Below are 22,835 nucleotides of genomic sequence, written 5' to 3' on the forward strand. Positions count from 1 at the left end.
TGTCGCACTCTCAGTACGGACTCAAACCCTCAGTCGCACTCTCAGTACGGAGCTCAAACCCTCAGTCGCACTCTCAGTACGGACTCAAACCCTCAGTCGCACTCATCAGTACGGACTCAAACCCTCTAGTCGCACTCTCAGTACGGACTCAAACCCTCAGTCGCACTCTCAGTACGACTCAAACCCTCAGTCGCACTCTCAGTACGGACTCAAAACCTCAGTCGCACTCTCAGTACGGACTCAAACCCTCAGTCGCACTCTCAGTACAGGACTCAAACCCTCAGTCGCACTCTCAGTACAGGACTCAAACCCTCAGTCGCACTCTCAGTACGGACTCAAAAACCCTCAGTCGCACTCTCAGTACGGACTCAAAACCCTCAGTCGCACTCTCAGTACGGACTCAAAACCCTCAGTCGCACTCTCAGTACGGACTCAAACCCTCAGTCGCACTCTCATTACGGACTCAAACCCTCAGTCGCACTCTCAGTACGGACTCAAACCCTCAGTCGCACTCTCAGTACGGACTCAAACCTCAGTCGCACTCTCAGTACGGACTCAAACCCTCAGTCGCACTCCTCAGTACGGACTCAAACCCTCAGTCGCACTCTCAGTACGGACTCAACCCTCAGTCGCACTCTCAGTACAGGACTCAAACACTCAGTCGCACTCTCAGTACAGGACTCAATACCCTCAGTCGCACTCTCAGTACGGACTCAAACCCTCAGTCGCACTCTCAGTACAGGACTCAAACCCTCAGTCGCACTCTCAGTACGGACTCAAACCCTCAGTCGCACTCTCAGTACGGACTCAAACCCTCAGTCGCACTCTCAGTACGGACTCAAACCCTCAGTCGCACTCTCAGTACGGACTCAAACCCTCAGTCGCACTCTCAGTACGGACTCAACCCTCAGTCGCACTCTCAGTACAGGACTCAAACCCTCAGTCGCACTCTCAGTACAGACTCAAACCCTCAGTCGCACTCTCAGTACAGGACTCAAACCCTCAGTCGCACTCTCAGTACAGGACTCAAACCCTCAGTCGGCACTCTCAGTACAGGACTCAAACCCTCAGTCGCACTCTCAGTACAGGACTCAACCCTCAGTCGCACTCTCAGTACGGACTCAAACCCTCAGTCGCACTCTCAGTACAGGACTCAAACCCTCAGTCGCACTCGCAGTACGGACTCAAACCCTCAGTCCGCACTCTCAGTACAGGACTCAAACCCCTCAGTCGCACTCTCAGTACCGGACTCAAACCCTCAGTCGCACTCTCAGTACAGACTCAAACCCTCAGTCGCACTCTCAGTACAGACTCAAACCCTCAGTCGCACTCTCAGTACAGACTCAAACCCTCAGTCGCACTCTCAGTACAGACTCAAACCCTCAGTCGCACTCTCAGTACAGACTCAAACCCTCAGTCGCACTCTCAGTACAGACTCAAACCCTCAGTCGCACTCTCAGTACAGACTCAAACCCTCAGTCGCACTCTCAGTACAGACTCAAACCCTCAGTCGCACTCTCAGTACAGACTCAAACCCTCAGTCGCACTCTCAGTACAGACTCAAACCCTCAGTCGCACTCTCAGTACAGACTCAAACCCTCAGTCGCACTCTCAGTACAGACTCAAACCCTCAGTCGCACTCTCAGTACAGACTCAAACCCTCAGTCGCACTCTCAGTACAGACTCAAACCCTCAGTCGCACTCTCAGTACAGACTCAAACCCTCAGTCGCACTCTCAGTACAGACTCAAACCCTCAGTCGCACTCTCAGTACAGACTCAAACCCTCAGTCGCACTCTCAGTACAGACTCAAACCCTCAGTAGCACTCTCAGTACGGACTCAAACCCTCAGTCCGCACTCTCAGTACAGGACTCAAACCCTCAGTCGCACTCTCAGTAACGAGACTCAAACCCTCAGTCGCACTCTCAGTACGAGACTCAAACCCTCAGTCGCACTCTCAGTACAGACTCAAACCCTCAGTCGCACTCTCAGTACAGACTCAAACCCTCAGTCGCACTCTCAGTACAGACTCAAACCCTCAGTCGCACTCTCAGTAGACTCAAACCCTCAGTCGCACTCTCAGTACAGACTCAAACCCTCAGTCGCACTCTCAGTACAGACTCAAACCCTCAGTCGCACTCTCAGTAAAGACTCAAACCCTCAGTCGCACTCTCAGTACAGACTCAAACCCTCAGTCGCACTCTCAGTACAGACTCAAACCCTCAGTCGCACTCTCAGTACAGACTCAAACCCTCAGTCGCACTCTCAGTACAGACTCAAACCCACAGTCGCACTCTCACAGTACAGACTCAAACCCTCAGTCGCACTCTCAGTACAGACTCAAACCCTCAGTCGCACTCTCAGTACAGACTCAAACCCTCAGTCGCACTCTCAGTACAGACTCAAACCCTCAGTCGCACTCTCAGTACAGACTCAAACCCTCAGTCGCACTCTCAGTACGGACTCAAACCCTCAGTCGCACTCTCAGTACGGACTCAAACCCTCAGTCGCACTCTCAGTACGGACTCATAACCCTCAGTACGCACTCTCAGTACGGACTCAAACCCTCAGTCGCACTCTCAGTACCGGACTCAAACCCTCAGTCGCACTCTCAGTAACGGACTCAAACCCTCAGTCGCACTCTCAGTACGGACTCAAACCCTCAGTCGCACTCTCAGTACGGACTCAAACCCTCAGTCGCACTCTCAGTACGGACTCAAACCCTCAGTCGCACTCTCAGTACGGACTCAAACCCTCTGTCGCACTCTCAGTACGGACTCAAACCCTCAGTCGCACTCTCAGTACAGACTCAAACCCTCAGTCGCACTCTCAGTACAGACTCAAACCCTCAGTCGCACTCTCAGTACAGACTCAAACCCTCAGTCGCACTCTCAGTACAGACTCAAACCCTCAGTCGCACTCTCAGTACGGACTCAAACCCTCAGTCGCACTCTCAGTACAGACTCAAACCCTCAGTCGCACTCTCAGTACAGACTCAAACCCTCAGTCGCACTCTCAGTACGGACTCAAACCCTCAGTCGCACTCTCAGTACGGACTCAAACCCTCAGTCGCACTCTCAGTACGGACTCAAACCCTCAGTCGCACTCTCAGTACGGACTCAAACCCTCAGTCGCACTCTCAGTACGGACTCAAACCCTCAGTCGCACTCTCAGTACAGACTCAAACCCTCAGTCGCACTCTCAGTACAGACTCAAACCCTCAGTCGCACTCTCAGTACAGGACTCAAACCCTCAGTCGCACTCTCAGTACGGACTCAAACCCTCAGTCGCACTCTCAGTACAGACTCAAACCCTCAGTCGCACTCTCAGTACAGACTCAAACCCTCAGTCGCACTCTCAGTACAGACTCAAACCCTCAGTCGCACTCTCAGTACAGACTCAAACCCCTCAGTCGCACTCTCAGTACAGACTCAAACCCTCAGTCGCACTCTCAGTACAGACTCAAACCCTCAGTCGCACTCTCAGTACAGACTCAAACCCTCAGTCGCACTCTCAGTACAGACTCAAACCCTCAGTCGCACTCTCAGTACAGACTCAAACCCTCAGTCGCACTCTCAGTACAGACTCAAACCCTCAGTCGCACTCTCAGTACAGACTCAAACCCTCAGTCGCACTCTCAGTACAGACTCAAACCCTCAGTCGCACTCTCAGTACAGACTCAAACCCTCAGTCGCACTCTCAGTACAGACTCAAACCCTCAGTCGCACTCTCAGTACAGACTCAAACCCTCAGTCGCACTCTCAGTACAGACTCAAACCCTCAGTCGCACTCTCAGTACAGACTCAAACCCTCAGTCGCACTCTCAGGTACAGACTCAAACCCTCAGTTCGCACTCTCAGTACAGACTCAAACCCTCATCGCACTCTCAGTACAGACTCTAACCCTCAGTCCGCACTCTCAGTACAGACTCAAACCCTCACTCGCACTCTCAGTACAGACTCAAACCCTCACTCGCACTCTCAGTACAGACTCAAACCCTCACTCGCACTCTCAGTACAGACTCAAACCCTCACGTCGCACTCTCAGTACAGACTCAAACCCTCAGCTCGCACTCTCAGTACAGACTCAAACCCTCACTCGCACTCTCAGTACAGACTCAAACCCTCACTCGCACTCTCAGTACAGACTCAAACCCTCACGTCGCACTCTCAGTACTGACTCAAACCCTCACTCGCACTCTCAGTACAGACTCAACCCTCACTCGCACTCTCAGTACAGAATCCAAACCCTCAGCTCGCACTCTCAGTACAGACTCAAACCCTCACTCGCACTCTCAGTACAGACTCAAACCCTCAGTCGCACTCTCAGTACAGACTCAAACCCTCAGGTCGCACTCTCAGTACAGACTCAAACCTCAGCTCGCACTCTCAGACGACTCAAACCCTCTGTACGCACTCTCAGTACGGACTCAAACCCTCAGGTCGCACTCTCAGTACGGACTCAAACCCTCAATCGCACTCTCAGTACAGACTCCAACCCTCAGTCGCACTCTCAGTACGAGACTCAAACCCTCAGTTCGCACTCAGTACTGACTCAAACCCTCAGTCGCACTCTCAGTACGGACTCAAAACCCTCACAGTCGCACTCTTCAGTACGGACTCAAACCCTCAGTCGCACTCACAGAACGACTCACAAACCCTCAGTCGCACTCTGCAGTACGGACTCAAACCCTCACTTCGCACTCTCATTACAGACTCAAACCCTCACGTCGCACTCTGCAGTACAGACTCAAACCCTCAGCTCGCACTCTCAGTACAGACTCAAACCCTCAGTCGCACTCTCAGTACGGACTCAAACCCTCAGTCGCACTCTCAGTACGGACTCAAACCCTCAGTCGCACTCTCAGTACGGACTCAAACCCTCAGTCGCACTCTCAGTACGGACTCAAACCCTCAGTCGCACTCTCAGTACGGACTCAAACCCTCAGTCGCACTCTCAGTACGGACTCAAACCCTCAGTCGCACTCTCAGTACGGACTCAAACCCTCAGTCGCACTCTCAGTACGGACTCAAACCCTCAGTCGCACTCTCAGTACGGACTCAAACCCTCAGTCGCACTCTCAGTACAGACTCAAACCCTCAGTCGCACTCTCAGTACAGACTCAAACCCTCAGTCGCACTCTCAGTACAGACTCAAACCCTCAGTCGCACTCTCAGTACAGACTCAAACCCTCAGTCGCACTCTCAGTACAGACTCAAACCCTCAGTCGCACTCTCAGTACAGACTCAAACCCTCAGTCGCACTCTCAGTACAGACTCAAACCCTCAGTCGCACTCTCAGTACAGACGCAAACCCTCAGTCGCACTCTCAGTACGGACTCAAACCCTCAGTCGCACTCTCAGTACAGGACTCAAACCCTCAGTCGCAACTATCAGTACGGACTCAAACCCTCAGTCGCACTCTCAGTACAGGACTCAAACCCTCAGTCGCCACTCTCAGTACAGACTCAAACCCTCAGTCGCACTCTCAGTACAGACTCAAACCCTCAGTCGCACTCTCAGTACAGGACTCAAACCCTCAGTCGCACTCTCAGTACAGACTCAAACCCTCAGTCGCACTCTCAGTACAGACTCAAACCCTCAGTCGCACTCTCAGTTACAGACTCAAACCCTCAGTCGCACTCTCAGTACGACTCAAACCCTCAGTCGCACCTCTCAGTACAGACTCAACCCCTCAGTCGCACTCTCAGTACAGACTCAAACCCTCAGTCGCACTCTCAGTACAAGACTCAAACCCTCAGTCGCACTCTCAGTACAGACTCAAACCCTCAGTCGCACTCTCAGTACAGACTCAAACCCTCAGTCGCACTCTCAGTACAGACTCAAACCCTCAGTCGCACTCTCAGTACAGACTCAAACCCTCAGTCGCACTCTCAGTACAGACTCAAACCCTCAGTCGCACTCTCAGTACAGACTCAAACCCTCAGTCGCACTCTCAGTACAGACTCAAACCCTCAGTCGCACTCTCAGTACAGACTCAAACCCTCAGTCGCACTCTCAGTACAGACTCAAACCCTCAGTCGCACTCTCAGTACAGACTCAAACCCTCAGTCGCACTCTCAGTACAGACTCAAACCCTCAGTCGCACTCTCAGTACAGACTCAAACCCTCAGTCGCACTCTCAGTACAGACTCAAACCCTCAGTCGCACTCTCAGTACAGACTCAAACCCTCAGTCGCACTCTCAGTACAGACTCAAACCCTCAGTCGCACTCTCAGTACAGACTCAAACCCTCAGTCGCACTCTCAGTACAGACTCAAACCCTCAGTCGCACTCTCAGTACAGACTCAAACCCTCAGCTCGCACTCTCAGTACAGACTCAAACCCTCAGTCGCACTCTCAGTACAGACTCAAACCCTCAGTCGCACTCTCAGTACAGACTCAAACCCCTCAGTCGCACTCTCAGTACAGACTCAAACCCTCAGCTCGGCACTCTCAGTACAGACTCAAACCTCAGTCGCACTCTCAGTACAGACTCAAACCCTCAGTCGCACTCTCAGTACAGACTCAAACCCTCAATCGCACTTCAGTACAGACTCAAACCCTCCAGTCGCACTTCAGTACAGACTCAACCCTCAGTCGCACTCTCAGTACAGACTCAAACCCCTCAGTCGCACTCTCAGTACAGACTCAAACCCTCAGTCGCACTCTCAGTACAGACTCAAACCCTCAGTCGCACTCTCAGTACAGACTCAACCCTCAGTCGCACTCTCAGTACGGACTCAAACCCTCAGTCGCACTCAGTACAGACTCAACCCTCAGTCGCACTCTCAGTACAGACTCAAACCTCAGTCGCACTCTCAGTACAGACTCAACCCTCAGTCGCACTCTCAGTACAGACTCAAACCCTCAGTCGCACTCTCAGTACAGACTCAAACCCTCAGTCGCACTCTCAGTACAGACTCAAACCCTCAGTCGCACTCTCAGTACAGACTCAAACCCTCAGTCGCACTCTCAGTACAGACTCAAACCCTCAGTCGCACTCTCAGTACAGACTCAAACCCTCAGTCGCACTCTCAGTACAGACTCAAACCCTCAGTCGCACTCTCAGTACAGACTCAAACCCTCAGTCGCACTCTCAGTACAGACTCAAACCCTCAGTCGCACTCTCAGTACAGACTCAAACCCTCAGTCGCACTCTCAGTACAGACTCAAACCCTCAGTCGCACTCTCAGTACGGACTCAAACCCTCAGTCGCACTCTCAGTACAGGACTCAAACCCTCAGTCGCACTCTCAGTACAGACTCAAACCCTCAGTCGCACTCTCAGTACGGACTCAAACCCTCAGTCGCACTCTCAGTACAGGACTCAAACCCTCAGTCGCACTCTCAGTACAGACTCAAACCCTCAGTCGCACTCTCAGTACAGACTCAAACCCTCAGTCGCACTCTCAGTACAGACTCAAACCCTCAGTCGCACTCTCAGTACAGACTCAAACCCTCAGTCGCACTCTCAGTACAGACTCAAATCCTCACTCGCTCTCTCAGTACAGACTCAAATCCTCACTCGCTCTCTCAGTACGGACTCAAACCCTCAGTCGCACTCTCAGTACGGACTCAAACCCTCAGTCGCACTCTCAGTACGGACTCAAACCCTCAGTCGCACTCTCAGTACGGACTCAAACCCTCAGTCGCACTCTCAGTACGGACTCAAACCCTCAGTCGCACTCTCAGTACGGACTCAAACCCTCAGTCGCACTCTCAGTACGGACTCAAACCCTCAGTCGCACTCTCAGTACGGACTCAAACCCTCAGTCGCACTCTCAGTACGGACTCAAACCCTCAGTCGCACTCTCAGTACGGACTCAAACTCAGGCTCTCTCAGTACAGACTCAAACCCTCAGTCGCACTCTCAGTACAGACTCAAACCCTCAGTCGCACTCTCAGTACGGACTCAAACCCTCAGTCGCACTCTCAGTACGGACTCAAACCCTCAGTCGCACTCTCAGTACGGACTCAAACCCTCAGTCGCACTCTCAGTACGGACTCAAACCCTCAGTCGCACTCTCAGTACGGACTCAAACCCTCAGTCGCACTCTCAGTACAGGACTCAAACCCTCAGTCGCACTCTCAGTACGGACTCAAACCCTCAGTCGCACTCTCAGTACGGACTCAAACCCTCAGTCGCACTCTCAGTACGGACTCAAACCCTCAGTCGCACTCTCAGTACGGACTCAAACCCTCAGTCGCACTCTCAGTACGGACTCAAACCCTCAGTCGCACTCTCAGTACGGACTCAAACCCTCAGTCGCACTCTCAGTACGGACTCAACCCTCAGTCCGCACTCTCAGTACGGACTCAAACCCTCAGTCGCACTCTCAGTACAGACTCAAACCCTCAGTCGCACTCTCAGTACTGACTCAAACCCTCAGTCGCACTCTCAGTACGGACTCAAACCCTCAGTCGCACTCTCAGTACAGACTCAAACCCTCAGTCGCACTCTCAGTACAGACTCAAACCCTCAGTCGCACTCTCAGTACGGACTCAAACCCTCAGTCGCACTCTCAGTACAGACTCAAACCCTCAGTCGCACTCTCAGTACGGACTCAAACCCTCAGTCGCACTCTCAGTACGGACTCAAACCCTCAGTCGCACTCTCAGTACGACTCAAACCCTCAGTCGCACTCTCAGTACGGACTCAAACCCTCAGTCGCACTCTCAGTACGGACTCAAACCCTCAGTCGCACTCTCAGTACGGACTCAAACCCTCAGTCGCACTCTCAGTACGGACTCAAACCCTCAGTCGCACTCTCAGTACGACTCAAACCCTCAGTCGCACTCTCAGTACGGACTCAAACCCTCAGTCGCACTCTCAGTACAGACTCAAACCCTCAGTCGCACTCTCAGTACAGACTCAAACCCTCAGTCGCACTCTCAGTACGACTCAAACCCTCAGTCGCACTCTCAGTACAGACTCAAACCCTCAGTCGCACTCTCAGTACAGACTCAAACCCTCAGTCGCACTCTCAGTACAGACTCAAACCCTCAGTCGCACTCTCAGTACAGACTCAAACCCTCAGTCGCACTCTCAGTACAGACTCAAACCCTCAGTCGCACTCTCAGTACAGACTCAAACCCTCAGTCGCACTCTCAGTACAGACTCAAACCCTCAGTCGCACTCTCAGTACAGACTCAAACCCTCACTCGCACTCTCAGTACAGACTCAAACCCTCACTCGCACTCTCAGTACAGACTCAAACCCTCACTCGCACTCTCAGTACAGACTCAAACCCTCACTCGCACTCTCAGTACAGACTCAAACCCTCACTCGCACTCTCAGTACAGACTCAAACCCTCACTCGCACTCTCAGTACAGACTCAAACCCTCAGCGTCGCACTCTCAGTACAGACTCAAAAACCTCACACGCACTCTCAGTACAGACTCAAACCCTCACTCGCACTCTCAGTACAGACTCAAACCCTCACTCGCACTCTCAGTACAGACTCAAACCCTCACTCGCACTCTCAGTACAGACTCAAACCCTCACTCGCACTCTCAGTACAGACTCAAACCCTCAGCTCGCACTCTCAGTACAGACTCAAACCCTCACTCGCACTCTCAGTACAGACTCCAAACCCTCACGTCGCACTCTCAGTACAGACTCAAACCCTCACTCGCACTCTCAGTACAGACTCAAACCCTCACTCGCACTCTCAGTACAGACTCAAACCCTCACTCGCACTCTCAGTACAGACTCAAACCCTCACTCGCACTCTCAGTACAGACTCAAACCCTCACTCGCACTCTCAGTACAGACTCAAACCCTCACTCGCACTCTCAGTACAGACTCAAACCCTCACTCGCACTCTCAGTACAGACTCAAACCCTCACTCGCACTCTCAGTACAGACTCAAACCCTCACTCGCACTCTCAGTGACAGACTCAAACCCTCACTCGCACTAGGTCTGTACAGACTCAAAACCCGCAACTCGCACTCTCAGTACAGACTCAAACCCTCACTCGCACTCTCAGTACAGTCTATCCCGCACTCCACGCTCAGTACCAGCGACGTCAAACCCTCAGTCTCGCACTCTCAGTACAGACTCAAACGCCTCACTCGCACTCTCAGTATCAAGACTCAAAACCCTCACTCGCACTCTCAGTACAACTCAAACCCTCACTCGGCACTCTCATGTACAGACACAAACCCTCACTCGCACCTCTCATGTACAGACCGTCAAACACCTCATTCGCACTCTCAGTACAGACTCATACCCTCAGTCGCACTCTTCAGTACAGACGCAAACCCTCAGTCCGCACTCTCAGTACAGACTCAAAACCCTCAGTCGCACTCTCAGTAGACTCAAACCCTCAGTCGCACTCTCAGTAGACTCAAACCCTCAGTCCACTCATGACTGACTCAAACCCTCAGTCGCACTCTCAGTACAGGACTCAAACCCTCGATTCGCACTCTCAGTAGCAGGACTCAATCCCTCGGAGTCGCACTCTCAGTACAGACTCAAACCCTCAGTCGCACTCTCAGTACAGACTCAAACCCTCAGTCGCACTCTCAGTACAGACTCAAACCCTCAGTCGCACTCTCAGTACGGACTCAAACCCTCAGTCGCACTCTCAGTACGGACTCAAACCCTCAGTCGCACTCTCAGTACGGACTCAAACCCTCAGTCGCACTCTCAGCACAGACTCAAACCCTCAGTCGCACTCTCAGCACAGACTCAAACCCTCAGTCGCACTCTCAGCACAGACTCAAACCCTCAGTCGCACTCTCAGCACAGACTCAAACCCTCAGTCGCACTCTCAGTACGGACTCAAACCCTCAGTCGCACTCTCAGTACGGACTCAAACCCTCAGTCGCACTCTCAGTACGGACTCAAACCCTCAGTCGCACTCTCAGTACGGACTCAAACCCTCAGTCGCACTCTCAGTACGGACTCAAACCCTCAGTCGCACTCTCAGTACAGACTCAAACCCTCAGTCGCACTCTCAGTACGGACTCAAACCCTCAGTCGCACTCTCAGTACGGACTCAAACCCTCAGTCGCACTCTCAGTACGGACTCAAACCCTCACTCGCACTCTCAGTACGGACTCAAACCCTCAGTCGCACTCTCAGTACGGACTCAAACCCTCAGTCGCACTCTCAGTACGGACTCAAACCCTCAGTCGCACTCTCAGTACGGACTCAAACCCTCAGTCGCACTCTCAGTACGGACTCAAACCCTCAGTCGCACTCTCAGTACGGACTCAAACCCTCAGTCGCACTCTCAGTACGGACTCAAACCCTCAGTCGCACTCTCAGTACGGACTCAAACCCTCAGTCGCACTCTCAGTACGGACTCAAACCCTCAGTCGCACTCTCAGTACGGACTCAAACCCTCAGTCGCACTCTCAGTACGGACTCAAACCCTCAGTCGCACTCTCAGTACGGACTCAAACCCTCAGTCGCACTCTCAGTACGGACTCAAACCCTCAGTCGCACTCTCAGTACGGTCTCAAACCCTCAGTCGCACTCTCAGTACGGACTCAAACCCTCAGTCGCACTCTCAGTACGGACTCAAACCCTCAGTCGCACTCTCAGTACGGACTCAAACCCTCACTCGCACTCTCAGTACGGACTCAAACCCTCACTCGCACTCTCAGTACAGACTCAAACCCTCACTCGCACTCTCAGTACAGACTCAAACCCTCACTCGCACTCTCAGTACAGACTCAAACCCTCACTCGCACTCTCAGTACAGACTCAAACCCTCACTCGCACTCTCAGTACAGACTCAAACCCTCACTCGCACTCTCAGTACAGACTCAAACCCTCACTCGCACTCTCAGTACAGACTCAAACCCTCACTCGCACTCTCAGTACAGACTCAAACCCTCACTCGCACTCTCAGTACAGACTCAAACCTTCACTCGCACTCTCAGTACAGACTCAAACCCTCACACATGCTCTCAGTACAGACTCAAACCCTCACACATGCTCTCAGTACAGACTCAAACCCTCGCACATGCTCTCAGTACGGAATCAAATACTCACACATGCTCTCAGTACAGACTCAAACCCTCACACATGCTCTCAGTACAGACTCAAACCCTCACACATGCTCTCAAACCCTCACACATTCTCTCACTATAGACTCAAACCCTCACTCGCACTCTCAGTACAGACTCAAACCCTCACACATGCTCTCAGTACAGACTCAAACCCTCACACATGCTCTCAGTACAGACTCAAACCCTCACACATGCTCTCAGTACAGACTCAAACCATCACACATGCTCTCAGTACAGACTCTAACCATCACACATGCTCTCAGTACAGACTCTAACCATCACACATGCTCTCAGTACAGACTCAAACCATCACACATGCTCTCAGTACAGACTCAAACCATCACACATGCTCTCAGCACAGACTCAAACCATCACACATGCTCTCAGTACAGACTCAAACACTCACACATGACCTCAGCACAACTCAAACCCTCACACACATTCAGCACAGACGCAAACCCTCATACACACACTCAGCAGATGCAAACCCGCACTCAAACCCTCACATGCACAGTACAGATTCAAGCCCTTACTTATGATCTCAGTACAGACTTAAACCCTCACACATGCTCTCAACATACTCCAAACCTCACACACACTCTCAGTAGACTCAAACCCTCACGTGTCCTCATTACAGACTCAAAACTTCAGTACTAACTCAAACCCTCACACACGCTTTCGTACAAACTCAAACCCTCACACATGCTCTCAACACAGACTCAAACCCCCTCTCACACACACACACACACACTCAGTACAGACTCAAAACCTCACACACACTCAGTACAGACTCAAAACCTCACACACACTCAGTACAGACTCAAAACCTCACACACACTCAGTACAGACTCAAAACCTCACACACACTCAGTACAGACTCAAAACCTCACACACACTCAGTACAGACTCAAAACCTCACAACACACTCAGTACAGACTCAAAACCTCACACATGATCTCAGCACAACTCAAACCATCACACACACACACAGCACAGATGCAAACCCTTACTCAAACCCTTACACACACACAGTACAGACTCAAAACCTCACACACATACTCAGTAGATCCAAATCATCACACGTGCCCTCAGTACAGACTCAAACCCTCACGCGTGCTCTCAGTACAGACTCAAACCCTCACGCGTGCTCTCAGTACAGACTCAAACCCTCACGCGTGCTCTCAGTACAGACTCAAACCCTCACGCGTGCTCTCAGTACAGACTCAAATCTTCACACGCTCTCAGTACAGACTTAAACCCTCACATATGTCCTCAGTACAGACTCAAGCCTTCACACGTGGCCTGTCAGGTCTCAAACTTGATTCTACTCTCAATGTCCAGCACTAAGGTCCTCCAAAATCACTACCATGGTTTTTTTTTTTAAATGGCAATGGACTAAAACGGAGCAGAACATTTCTTACAGATAAATTCTGTGGCAAATGATGAACTTCTCAAAATACTTTCCTGACACAGTTCTTGATTTTTATCTGCAGTGAATTTAGTTGATTTGAAAGCGGCTCCCTTCCCCCATGGGGGAAGTGGAGAACCCCAGCTGAGTTAGGTTTAAATGGGGCAAATCTCTACAGATTGATTAGTAAGTTAGTTAACTATTGAGTGCAATACCTTAGCAAACAAGCCCGGCCAGAAGGGCTCCACTGTAACTCCTGCCGCTTTCATCAGTGCATTGAGTTTATCCTCCTGTGAAAAGGAACAAGGCAAACAGGTGAAGAGAAAACTGCCATCATGTTCGTAACAGAAAACCCGAGCTTCCCAGTGCCTCGGAACCAAAGGGTACTGCATTCTACTACGTCCATCTCTGTAACATTGCCCATCTCCACCCCCAACTCAGCTGCTGTAAAACTCATCCATGCCTTTGTTACCTCTAGACTCGACTATTCCAACACATGCTGGCTGGTCTTCCGTCTTGCACCTGCCATAAACTTAAGCTCATCCAAAACTCTGCTGCTCATATCCTAACTGGCATCAAGTCCCATTCACCCATCGCCCTGGTGCTCCCATTTATTGGTTCCTGGTCAGCATTCACATCTATTGCTCATCTGTTTTGAGTCTGCAGATGAGAATGCAGTCCGATTCGAGTAAGGCATTGTCAGATGCAGTGGGGGCATCACAGGTCATCGTTCAATAATACAGGGGCTCCTGCTGCATGTTCCTTCCTGTAATAGTGCTTTTCCATGGCAATCTGAAGATGTAGTTCTTCAAATTTCCATGCTCAGGTGTGGAGACTTTGCACCAAGAGCTTTGGTTACGTTCAAGACTATCCCCAGTTGCTGAAGTCAATCTGACATGAAATCATAGAATGGTTACAGCACAGAAGGAGGTTATTCAGCCCTCTGTCTCTGAAGGAACTATTCACCTAGTGCCACTTGCCTGTCTTTTCTTCCCAGCCCTGCAATTTTTTTCTTTTCAGATAATGATGTAATTCCCTTATGAAAATCACGATTGAATCTGCCTCCACCCTCAGTTTCAGCCTCAGTCAATTCAATGAGTTGATTTTGGCTAGGCTGGCGCAAGGAAGGGATTGGGAGAGGGCACCAGGGAGGGGAGGGGAGTGGGGCGCAGCGGGGGAAGAGAATGAGTCAGAATGAAAGGGAGAGAGAGGGCAAGAGACAGGGAAAGGGATAGCAAGAAGCAGTGAGAGAAAGAGGGCGAGAAAACAATCAGCATTTCTATTCAGAAATCAGAACTTTCAACAGAGAAGGAAACAGATTCCAGCAACTCACTCTTCTAGCAAATCTAATTTTAGCAGATAAAGTTTAAAAATTGCAATCCTGCTAAACCAATTTCTTCAAAGTATATCAGATGTTGGGAAAACCAGGCAGCAAAATAATTGTCAGAGACTGGGGAACAGGATTGACAGAAACAACAAATCCTATGGTATTTTAAAGTTTTGTTTTGCTAGTGTGTACATGTTTTGATAAGTAGTTTCTAGACTAACTCCCTATGTAACATGTTTTTTGACAATTGTTAATTCAAAATGGATCACAGTCTATTAGACCCAGCTTCTGTTTCTGCCCAATTCGAACCTAGAATGGCTTTTAATGCAGACTTGGCACTTCTCCTGGAAGATCAGGGCCGGGGGAGAGAAGAAAGAGTCCACTCTCCAGCAGCTCGTCTGCGCCTTCCAGTGGTCGATCCAAAGCAGAACGAGGAGCAGGTTAACTCTTAACTGCCTTCCGAAGCACTCTGGCAAATCATTAGAAATAAGGACAAAACACACCATCATCTTCTCTGGTACAGGGAATATATGGAGCAGCAGTAAGGACATACGAACATACGAGTTAGGAGCAGCAGACCACTCGAGCCCCTAAGCCTGTCCGCCATTCAATAAGATCACGGCTGTTCTGATTGTAACCTCAGCCCCACATTTCTGCCTGGTCCCCGATAACCTCTCTCCCCCTTGATTACCAGGAACCCATCTACCTCTGCCTTAAAAATATTCAAACATTCTGCTTCCGCCGCCTTTTGAGCAAGAGAGTTCCAAAGACTTACCACCCTCGGAGAAAAGATTTCTCCTCATCTGTGTCTTAAATAGGCAACACCTTATTTTTAAGCAGTTAACTCTGGTTCTAGATTCTCCCACAAGAGGGAACGTCCTTTGCACATCCACCCTGTCAACAATCGATATTATTAATCAGCATACTAGAAGAACATGTAAACTGGCCGGGGTTTCCATTCCTGGGGCTGCATTTTACATGCTCCCGACCGGCATGTTTTCGGCCGTGGGGTGGGTGGGTGGATGGATGGGTGGGTGGGGCGGCACGTAAAATAGGGCACGAGGCCACCCCACCATCTTCCTACCCATCCCCGAATTTACCCCCATCATACAGGGGGGTGGGGTCAAATTTGGCAGCACAACTGCAATATCTAAATAAGCAACTAAAAGTAAATTAGGCTTCTTACCAAGCCAAGTGACCCTGATAATATGCTGCCCGTGTCATAAAATATTAGGCATGGGTAGTCAGCTGGGGGTGGGCAGCTGACTTTTAAAACAAATTCTGCAAAGGGCAGGAAGGAAGGGGGGTGGGGTTCTATACTTGGGGGCTGCCCTTTGCAGATCGGGGTGAGCTGAGGGGTGGGGGGGCCTCCCTAAATCAGAATCCCCACTTTCGTCCTACCCACCTGCTGCCTTAAACCTACCACCTCCACACCAACCTCCACACACCACCCCCCTCCAAAAAATGTACCCAAACCCTCCCTGCCCGAGACCCTGGACTTACCCGTCTCCGTGCATTCATGCGCCTCCATTTGCTTTCCCGTTGCCTTCCTGACTGCGCCCACTAATGTGCTCTTGGCATTGTTGGGACCAATGGAGCAGCCGGCCAATTCGATTGGCTGGCAGCTCCAGAGGGCGGGACTTCCTCCCCAATGAGGGGCGGGAGGTGTGGGGAAAATGTGAGGTTATGCACTTTGGCAGGAAGAATGGAGGAGCTGAACATTATTTAAATGGGGAAAGACTGCAGAAAATTACAGCACAGAGGGTTTTGGGAGTCCTTGTACAGAATCGCAAAAAGCTAACATGCAAGTTCAACAGGTAATAGGGAAGGCAAATGGAATGTTGGCCTTTATTTCAAAGGGAATGGAGTATAAAAATAAGGAAGTCTTGCTAAAACTACACAAGACACCAGTTAGACCACACCTAGGATAACATGAATAGTTTTGGTCCCCTTATCTACGGAAAGATATACTGGCATTGGAGGCAGTCCAGAGAAGGTTCACTAGGTATGGAGAGATTTTCCTACGAGGGGAGAGTGAGTAGGTTGAGCCTGTACTCATTGGAGTTTAGAAGAATGAGAGGCGGCCTTGTGGAAACATATAAGATTCTTAGAGGGCTTGACAGGGGAGATGCTGAGAGGTTGTTTCCCTTTGTGGGGGAGTCTAGGACCAGAAGGCATAATCTCAGAATAAGGGGTCACCCATTTAATACAGAGATGAGGAGGAATTTCTTCTCTGAGGGTAGTGAATCTGTGAAATTCTTTACCTCAGAGAGCTGTAGAGGCTGGGTTGTTAAGTATATTCAGGACTGAGAGAGACAGATTTTTAATCAGTAAGGGAATCAAGGGTAATGGGGAAAAGTGGAGTTGAGGATTATCAGATCAGCCATGATCTCATTGAATGGTGGAGCAGGCTTGATGGGCTGAATGGCCTACTTCTGCTCCTATGTCTTATGGTCTGAGTCCCACAGGCTGCCCAGTTAGATGTTCCATAGCGCTTAACGGCTGCGGGGCACTGAGCGGGTCAGCTCCATGCCGACCGCTTCCGGGGGGTGAGCTGTTGTTTCCACACACAACCCCCCCACTGCACCTCCGACCGCTCCTGTAATATTCTGTCCCTGATCTCTGTGCATTAACTTGTGATAGAAAACCGACAATTGTGGAAAATAGGTAACAACAGAATTGGAGCCGGCTGTGAGGTTTTCCAAAGTCAAACAGTTCATCAGTTTCCTCTTATACCTAATTTTGTTATAGAGCATCATACACTTAGAAACAGCAATCTAAACACATATTAAGCAAATTCTTCAAATCTGCATTGATAATCCAATGGCATAGACTGCCATCCAGTGGGGTGAATCATGGGAGAGAGATGAATAACACAAAATTTAAGTGGAATACAAACAGAAAATGCTCAGCTGGTCTGGCAGCATCTGTGGAGAGAGGAAAACAGAGTCCATGTTTCAGGTCGATGACCTTTCATGAGAACAGGTTATAGATCTGAAGTGTTAACTCTTGAGTCTCTCTCCAAAGATGCTATCAGACCAGAGTATTTCCAACATTTTTGGTTTTTATTTCACTGAACGGCTGCAAGACTGGGAAGTCTGGGAAGAGTGTCCTGCAGTCAGCATTGCAGTGCAGCAGCCTGGGAAGAGTGTCCTGCAGTCAGCATAGCGGTGAAGCAGTCTGGGAAGAGTGTCCTGCAGTCAGTTCTTGTTGAAAATAACAAGAGTGACATCATAAGACAGCACGAGAGAGTGGCGGAGAGATCAGAACCAATGCGGGTGTGGGGCAGCTTCAAAAAGTGATGTCAGCACAAAGGTGAGAGCTGATTGGTGAATAGAGGGTAAGTGTTTTTCTCCAGTTTAAAATAGATTAAGCTAAGGAAAGGTAAGCGCTCTAGTTTTTATTTAAAGTACATAAATAATTTAACTTTTTTTTACTGTTCTTAACTTAAAGGGTTTTTTTTCCAACTAGAGGCATAGAAGGGCAGCTCAGTCCTGCGTTATGTATCACCTGCAACACGTGGGAAGTCCGAGATGCTCCTTGCGCTCTGACCGACCACGTGTGTAGCAAGTGCCACTAACTGCAGCTGCTTGAGCTCGGAGTTTGAGCAGCAGCTGGAGACACTGAGGTGCATCCACGAGGCTGAGTGTTTCGTGGATAGCACGATTTTAGACGTGGTCATCCCACAGCTTACGGAAGTGCAGACAGAGAGGGAATGGGTGACCATCAGTCAGAAAAAAGGTGTCAGGCAGGTAGTCAGGAAATCCCCAAGGTGCATCTCACTCGAGAACTGTTTTTCTGTGTTGGAAAACGGTGAGAGTGACAGTTCCTCTGGGGAGCGCAGCCACGCTCATGGCACTGGGAGTGACTCAGCTGCACGGGGAGGAAAAATAAAGGAACAGCAATTGTGGTAAGAGACTCAATAGTAAGGGGAACAGACAGGTTTACCCAGTCTATAAGTAAATTAAAGTCACCCACGATCACTGTAGCAGCCTTGTTACATGCATCTCTAATTTCCCATTTAATGCCATACCCTACCTTATCACTACCGTTTGGAGGCTACAGACAACTCCCACTAATGTTTTCTGCCCTTTGATGCTTCTTAGCTCCACCCAGACTGACTCTACATCTAGATTTTCTGAGCCAATGCCCTCTCTCGTTATCGCAGATTTCATCCTTAACTAACAACACTACCCCACCTCCTTTTCCTTTCTGCCTGTCTGCCCTAGATATCGAGTACCCTTGGATATTCAGTTCCCAGCCTTGGTCACCCTGCAGCCATGTCTCCGTAATCGCAATCATCTTGTAGCCGTTTATCTGTTTATTCATCTACCTTATTGTGAATGCTCCGTGCATTCAGATACAGTGCTTTTAGACTTGTCTTTTTAACATTGTTACACATCTTTTTTGTACTATGGCGCTATTTGCTGCAAGCCCTTGTTTCCTCTGCCTTCCACTTTTACTTTTTACTTTTCTTTCATTCCTATCTTTGTTTCCCTCACCACACAGGTTCCCATCCCCCTGCCACTCTAGTTTAAACCCTCCCCCACAGTACTTGTGAATACCCTTGCAAGGACATTGGTCCCAGTCCTGCTGGGGTGCAACCCATCCAGCTGGTACAGATCCCATCTTCCCCAGAATCAGTCCCAATGCTTCAGGAATCTAAATCCCTCCCTCCCCATACCATCTCTCCAGTCATGCATTCATCAGGTCTATTCTCCTATTCCTGATCTCATTAGCACATGGCATTGGGAATAATCCTGAGATTACTAACTTTGGAGGTCCTGCTTTTTAATTTATTTCCTAGCTCCCTATATTCTGCTTGCAGGACCTCATCCCTCTTACCTTTGTTATTGGCACCAATATGGACCACAATCTCTGGCTGTTCACCCTCCCCCTTCAGAATGTATTAGAGTCATAGAATCTACAGCACAGATAAAGGCCCTGCGGCCCATCAAGAGTGCACCAGTCAAACAAGTACCAAACTATTCTAATCCCATTTTCCAGCACCGTGACTATGGTCTTGTATGCCATGGCATCGCAAGTACACATCCAAATACTTCTTAAATGTTATGAGGGTTTCTGCCTCTACCACCATTTCAGGCAGTGAGTTCCAGATTCCCACCACCCTCTGGGTGAAAAAATCTTCCTCACATTCCTTCTAAACCTCCTGCCTCTTACCTTAAATCTATGCCCCCTGGTTATTGATCCCTCCACCAAGGGGAAATGTTCCTTCCTGTCTACCCTATCTATGCTCCTCATAATTTTATACACTTCAATCATGTCCCCTCTCAATCTCCCCTGCTCCAGGGAAAATAACACCAGTCTATCCAACCTCTCCTCATAACTAAAACTCTCCAGCCCAGGCAACATCCTGGTAAATCTCCTCTGCACTCTCTCTAGTGCGATCACATCCTTCCTATAATGCTTCCTATATGTTCCAGCATAACCTCCCTGTTCTTATATTCTATGCCTCGGCTGATAAAGGCAGGTATCCCATATGCCTTCCTAACCACCTTATCTACCTGTCCTGCTACCTTAAGGGACCGGTGGACATACACACCAAGGTCCCTCTGATCCTCGGTAATTCCCAGGGTCCTACCATTCATCGTGTATTCCCGTGCCTTGTTTGTCCTGCCCAAGTGCATCACCTCACACTTATCCGGATTAAATTCCATTTGCCACTGATCAGCCCATTTGACCAGCCCGTCTATACCCTCCTCACTATTTACCACCCCATCAATTATCATGTCATCTGCAAACTTGCTGATCAACCCTCCTACATTCAAGTCTAAATCATTTATATATAACACAAACAGCAAGGGGCCCAGCACCGATCCTGTGGAAAGCCACTGGACAAAAACACCTCTCGACCATCACCCTCTGCTTCCTGCCATTCAGCCAATTCTGGATCCAATTAGCATTTCTATAAAAACAGTGAAGAAATTAATGGGACTGAAAGCCGATAAATCCCCAGGGGCTGATAATCTACAACCCAGGGAACTAAAGGAGGTGGCCATGGAAATAGTGGATACATTGGTTGTCATCTTCCTAAATTTCGTAGGTTCTGGAACAGTCCCAGCAGATTGAAGGGTGGCAAATGTAAGCTCACTATTTAAAAAAGGAGGGTGGGAGAAAACAGCGAATTACAGACTGGTTAGCGTAACATCAGTGGTAGCGAAAATGCTAGAGTCCACTATAAAGGATGTGATAACCGGACACTTAGAAAATATCAATGGGATTAGACAAAGTCAACATGGATTTATGAAAGGGAAATCATGTTTGACAAACCTACTGGAGTTTTTTGAGGACTTAACTAGCAGAATAGATAAGGGAAAACCAGTGGATGTGGTGTATTTGGATTTTCAGAAAGCTTTTGATAAAGTCCCACACAAGAGGTTAGTGTGCAAATTTAAAGCACATATGATTGGGGGTAATATATTGGAATGGATTGAGAATTGGTTAGTAGACAGGAAACAGAGGGTAGGAATAAATGGGTCTTTTTTGGGATGGCAGGGGGTGACTAGTGGAGTACCACAGGAATCATTCCTTGGACCCCAGCTATTCACAATATATATCAATGATTTGGATGAGGGAACCAAATGTAATATTTCCAAGTTTGCTGATGAAACAAAACTAGTTGGGAATGTGAGTGGTGAGGAGGATGTTAAGAGGCTTCAAGCCCATTTAGATAAGTTGAGTGAGTGGGCAAATACATGGCAGATGCAGTATAATGTGGATAAGTGTGAAGTTATCCACTTTGGTAGGAAAAACAGAATGGCAGAGTATTACTTAAATGGTGATAGATTGGGAAATGTTGATGTACAAAGGGACCTGGGTGTCCTTCAACACCAATCACTGAAAGCAAGCAAGCAGGTGCAGCAAGCAGTTAAGAAGGCAAATGGTATGTTGGCCTTCATTGCAAGAGGACTTGAGTACAGGAGCAAGGATATCCTACTGCAGCTGTACAGGGTCTTGGTGAGACCACGCCTGGAGTATTGTGTGCAGTTTTGGTCTCCTTACCTAAGAAAGGATACACTTGCCATAGAGGGGTGCAGTGAAGGTTCACCAGACTGATTCCTGGGATGACAGGATTGCCGTATGACAAGAGATTGGGCTGACTAGGCCTGTATTCACTGGAGTTTAGAAGAATGAGAGGGGATCTCATTGAAATGTATAAAATTCTAACAGGGCTGGACAGACTGGATGCAGGGATGATGTTTCCTCTGGCGGGGGGGATCTAGAACAAGGGGTCACAATCTCAGGATACGGGGTAGGCTATTTAGGACTGAGATGAGGAGAAATTTCTTCACTCAGAGGTGGCGAACCAATGGAATTCTCTACCACAGAGGCTGTGGAGGCCAAGTCAGTGAATATATTTAAGGAAATAATTTCCTAGACTCTAAAGACGTCAAGGTGTGGGGAGAGAGCAGGAATATGGAGTTGAGATAGAGAATCAGGCATGATCATATTGAATGGCGGAGCAGGCTCGAAGGGCTGAATGATCTACTTCTGCCCCTATTTTTCTATGTTTCTATTTCAGATTACCAGCATCTGCAGTATTAGAGGTTTAGGTGGATTCAGTGTCTGGAACCAGGAACAGGAACAAGCCATTCTGTCCTGCCGTTCAATGAGATGATGGCTGACCTGTATCACCAGCCTTACTAAAAACAAACTATGTATCTCAGATTTAAAATGGTCAACTTAATTAGAATCTACTGCTCTTTGTGAGAGTTCCACACTTCTTTCACACTTTCCCATCTTTGTACCTGACTGACCTTGCTCTAATTTAACTGTGACATCTCCTTGTCCAAGACACCCACTAGAAGGAAAAGGTTTTCTCATTCATCCTGAGTCTGCAATCTCACCCCTGCCCACTAGCTGTGTCCTTTAGGTGTGAGTTTACCATATGGGCTAGGAAGGCAGGTTTGAACACCCATCTGTATGAAATTTGCTGATGTCAGTCAGGTTTTGAAATTTTAATGGATGATAAGATAGGAACATTAGTTAATTGTAATAGACTATCAGTCCATGGAAAAGTCTGCTCAAGATTGTCCTCCACATGATTTAAAG

General features: G+C 49.3%; 1 protein-coding gene across 1 annotated transcript in view; it reads right to left on the reverse strand.

The window, feature by feature from the left end:
• The window catches only part of LOC121286764 (60S acidic ribosomal protein P1-like), a 71,629-nt gene that overhangs the window by 44,329 nt on the left and 4,465 nt on the right, over window positions 1–22,835 (reverse strand). Inside the window, exon 2 of the mRNA XM_041203797.1 lies at window positions 13,651–13,725. Within this exon, the coding sequence (XP_041059731.1) occupies window positions 13,651–13,725 (75 nt within the window). The remainder of the gene's footprint in view (window positions 1–13,650; window positions 13,726–22,835) is intronic.

Source organism: Carcharodon carcharias, chromosome 14, assembly GCF_017639515.1.
Source record: "Carcharodon carcharias isolate sCarCar2 chromosome 14, sCarCar2.pri, whole genome shotgun sequence".
Taxonomy (NCBI): Eukaryota; Metazoa; Chordata; class Chondrichthyes; order Lamniformes; family Lamnidae; genus Carcharodon; species Carcharodon carcharias.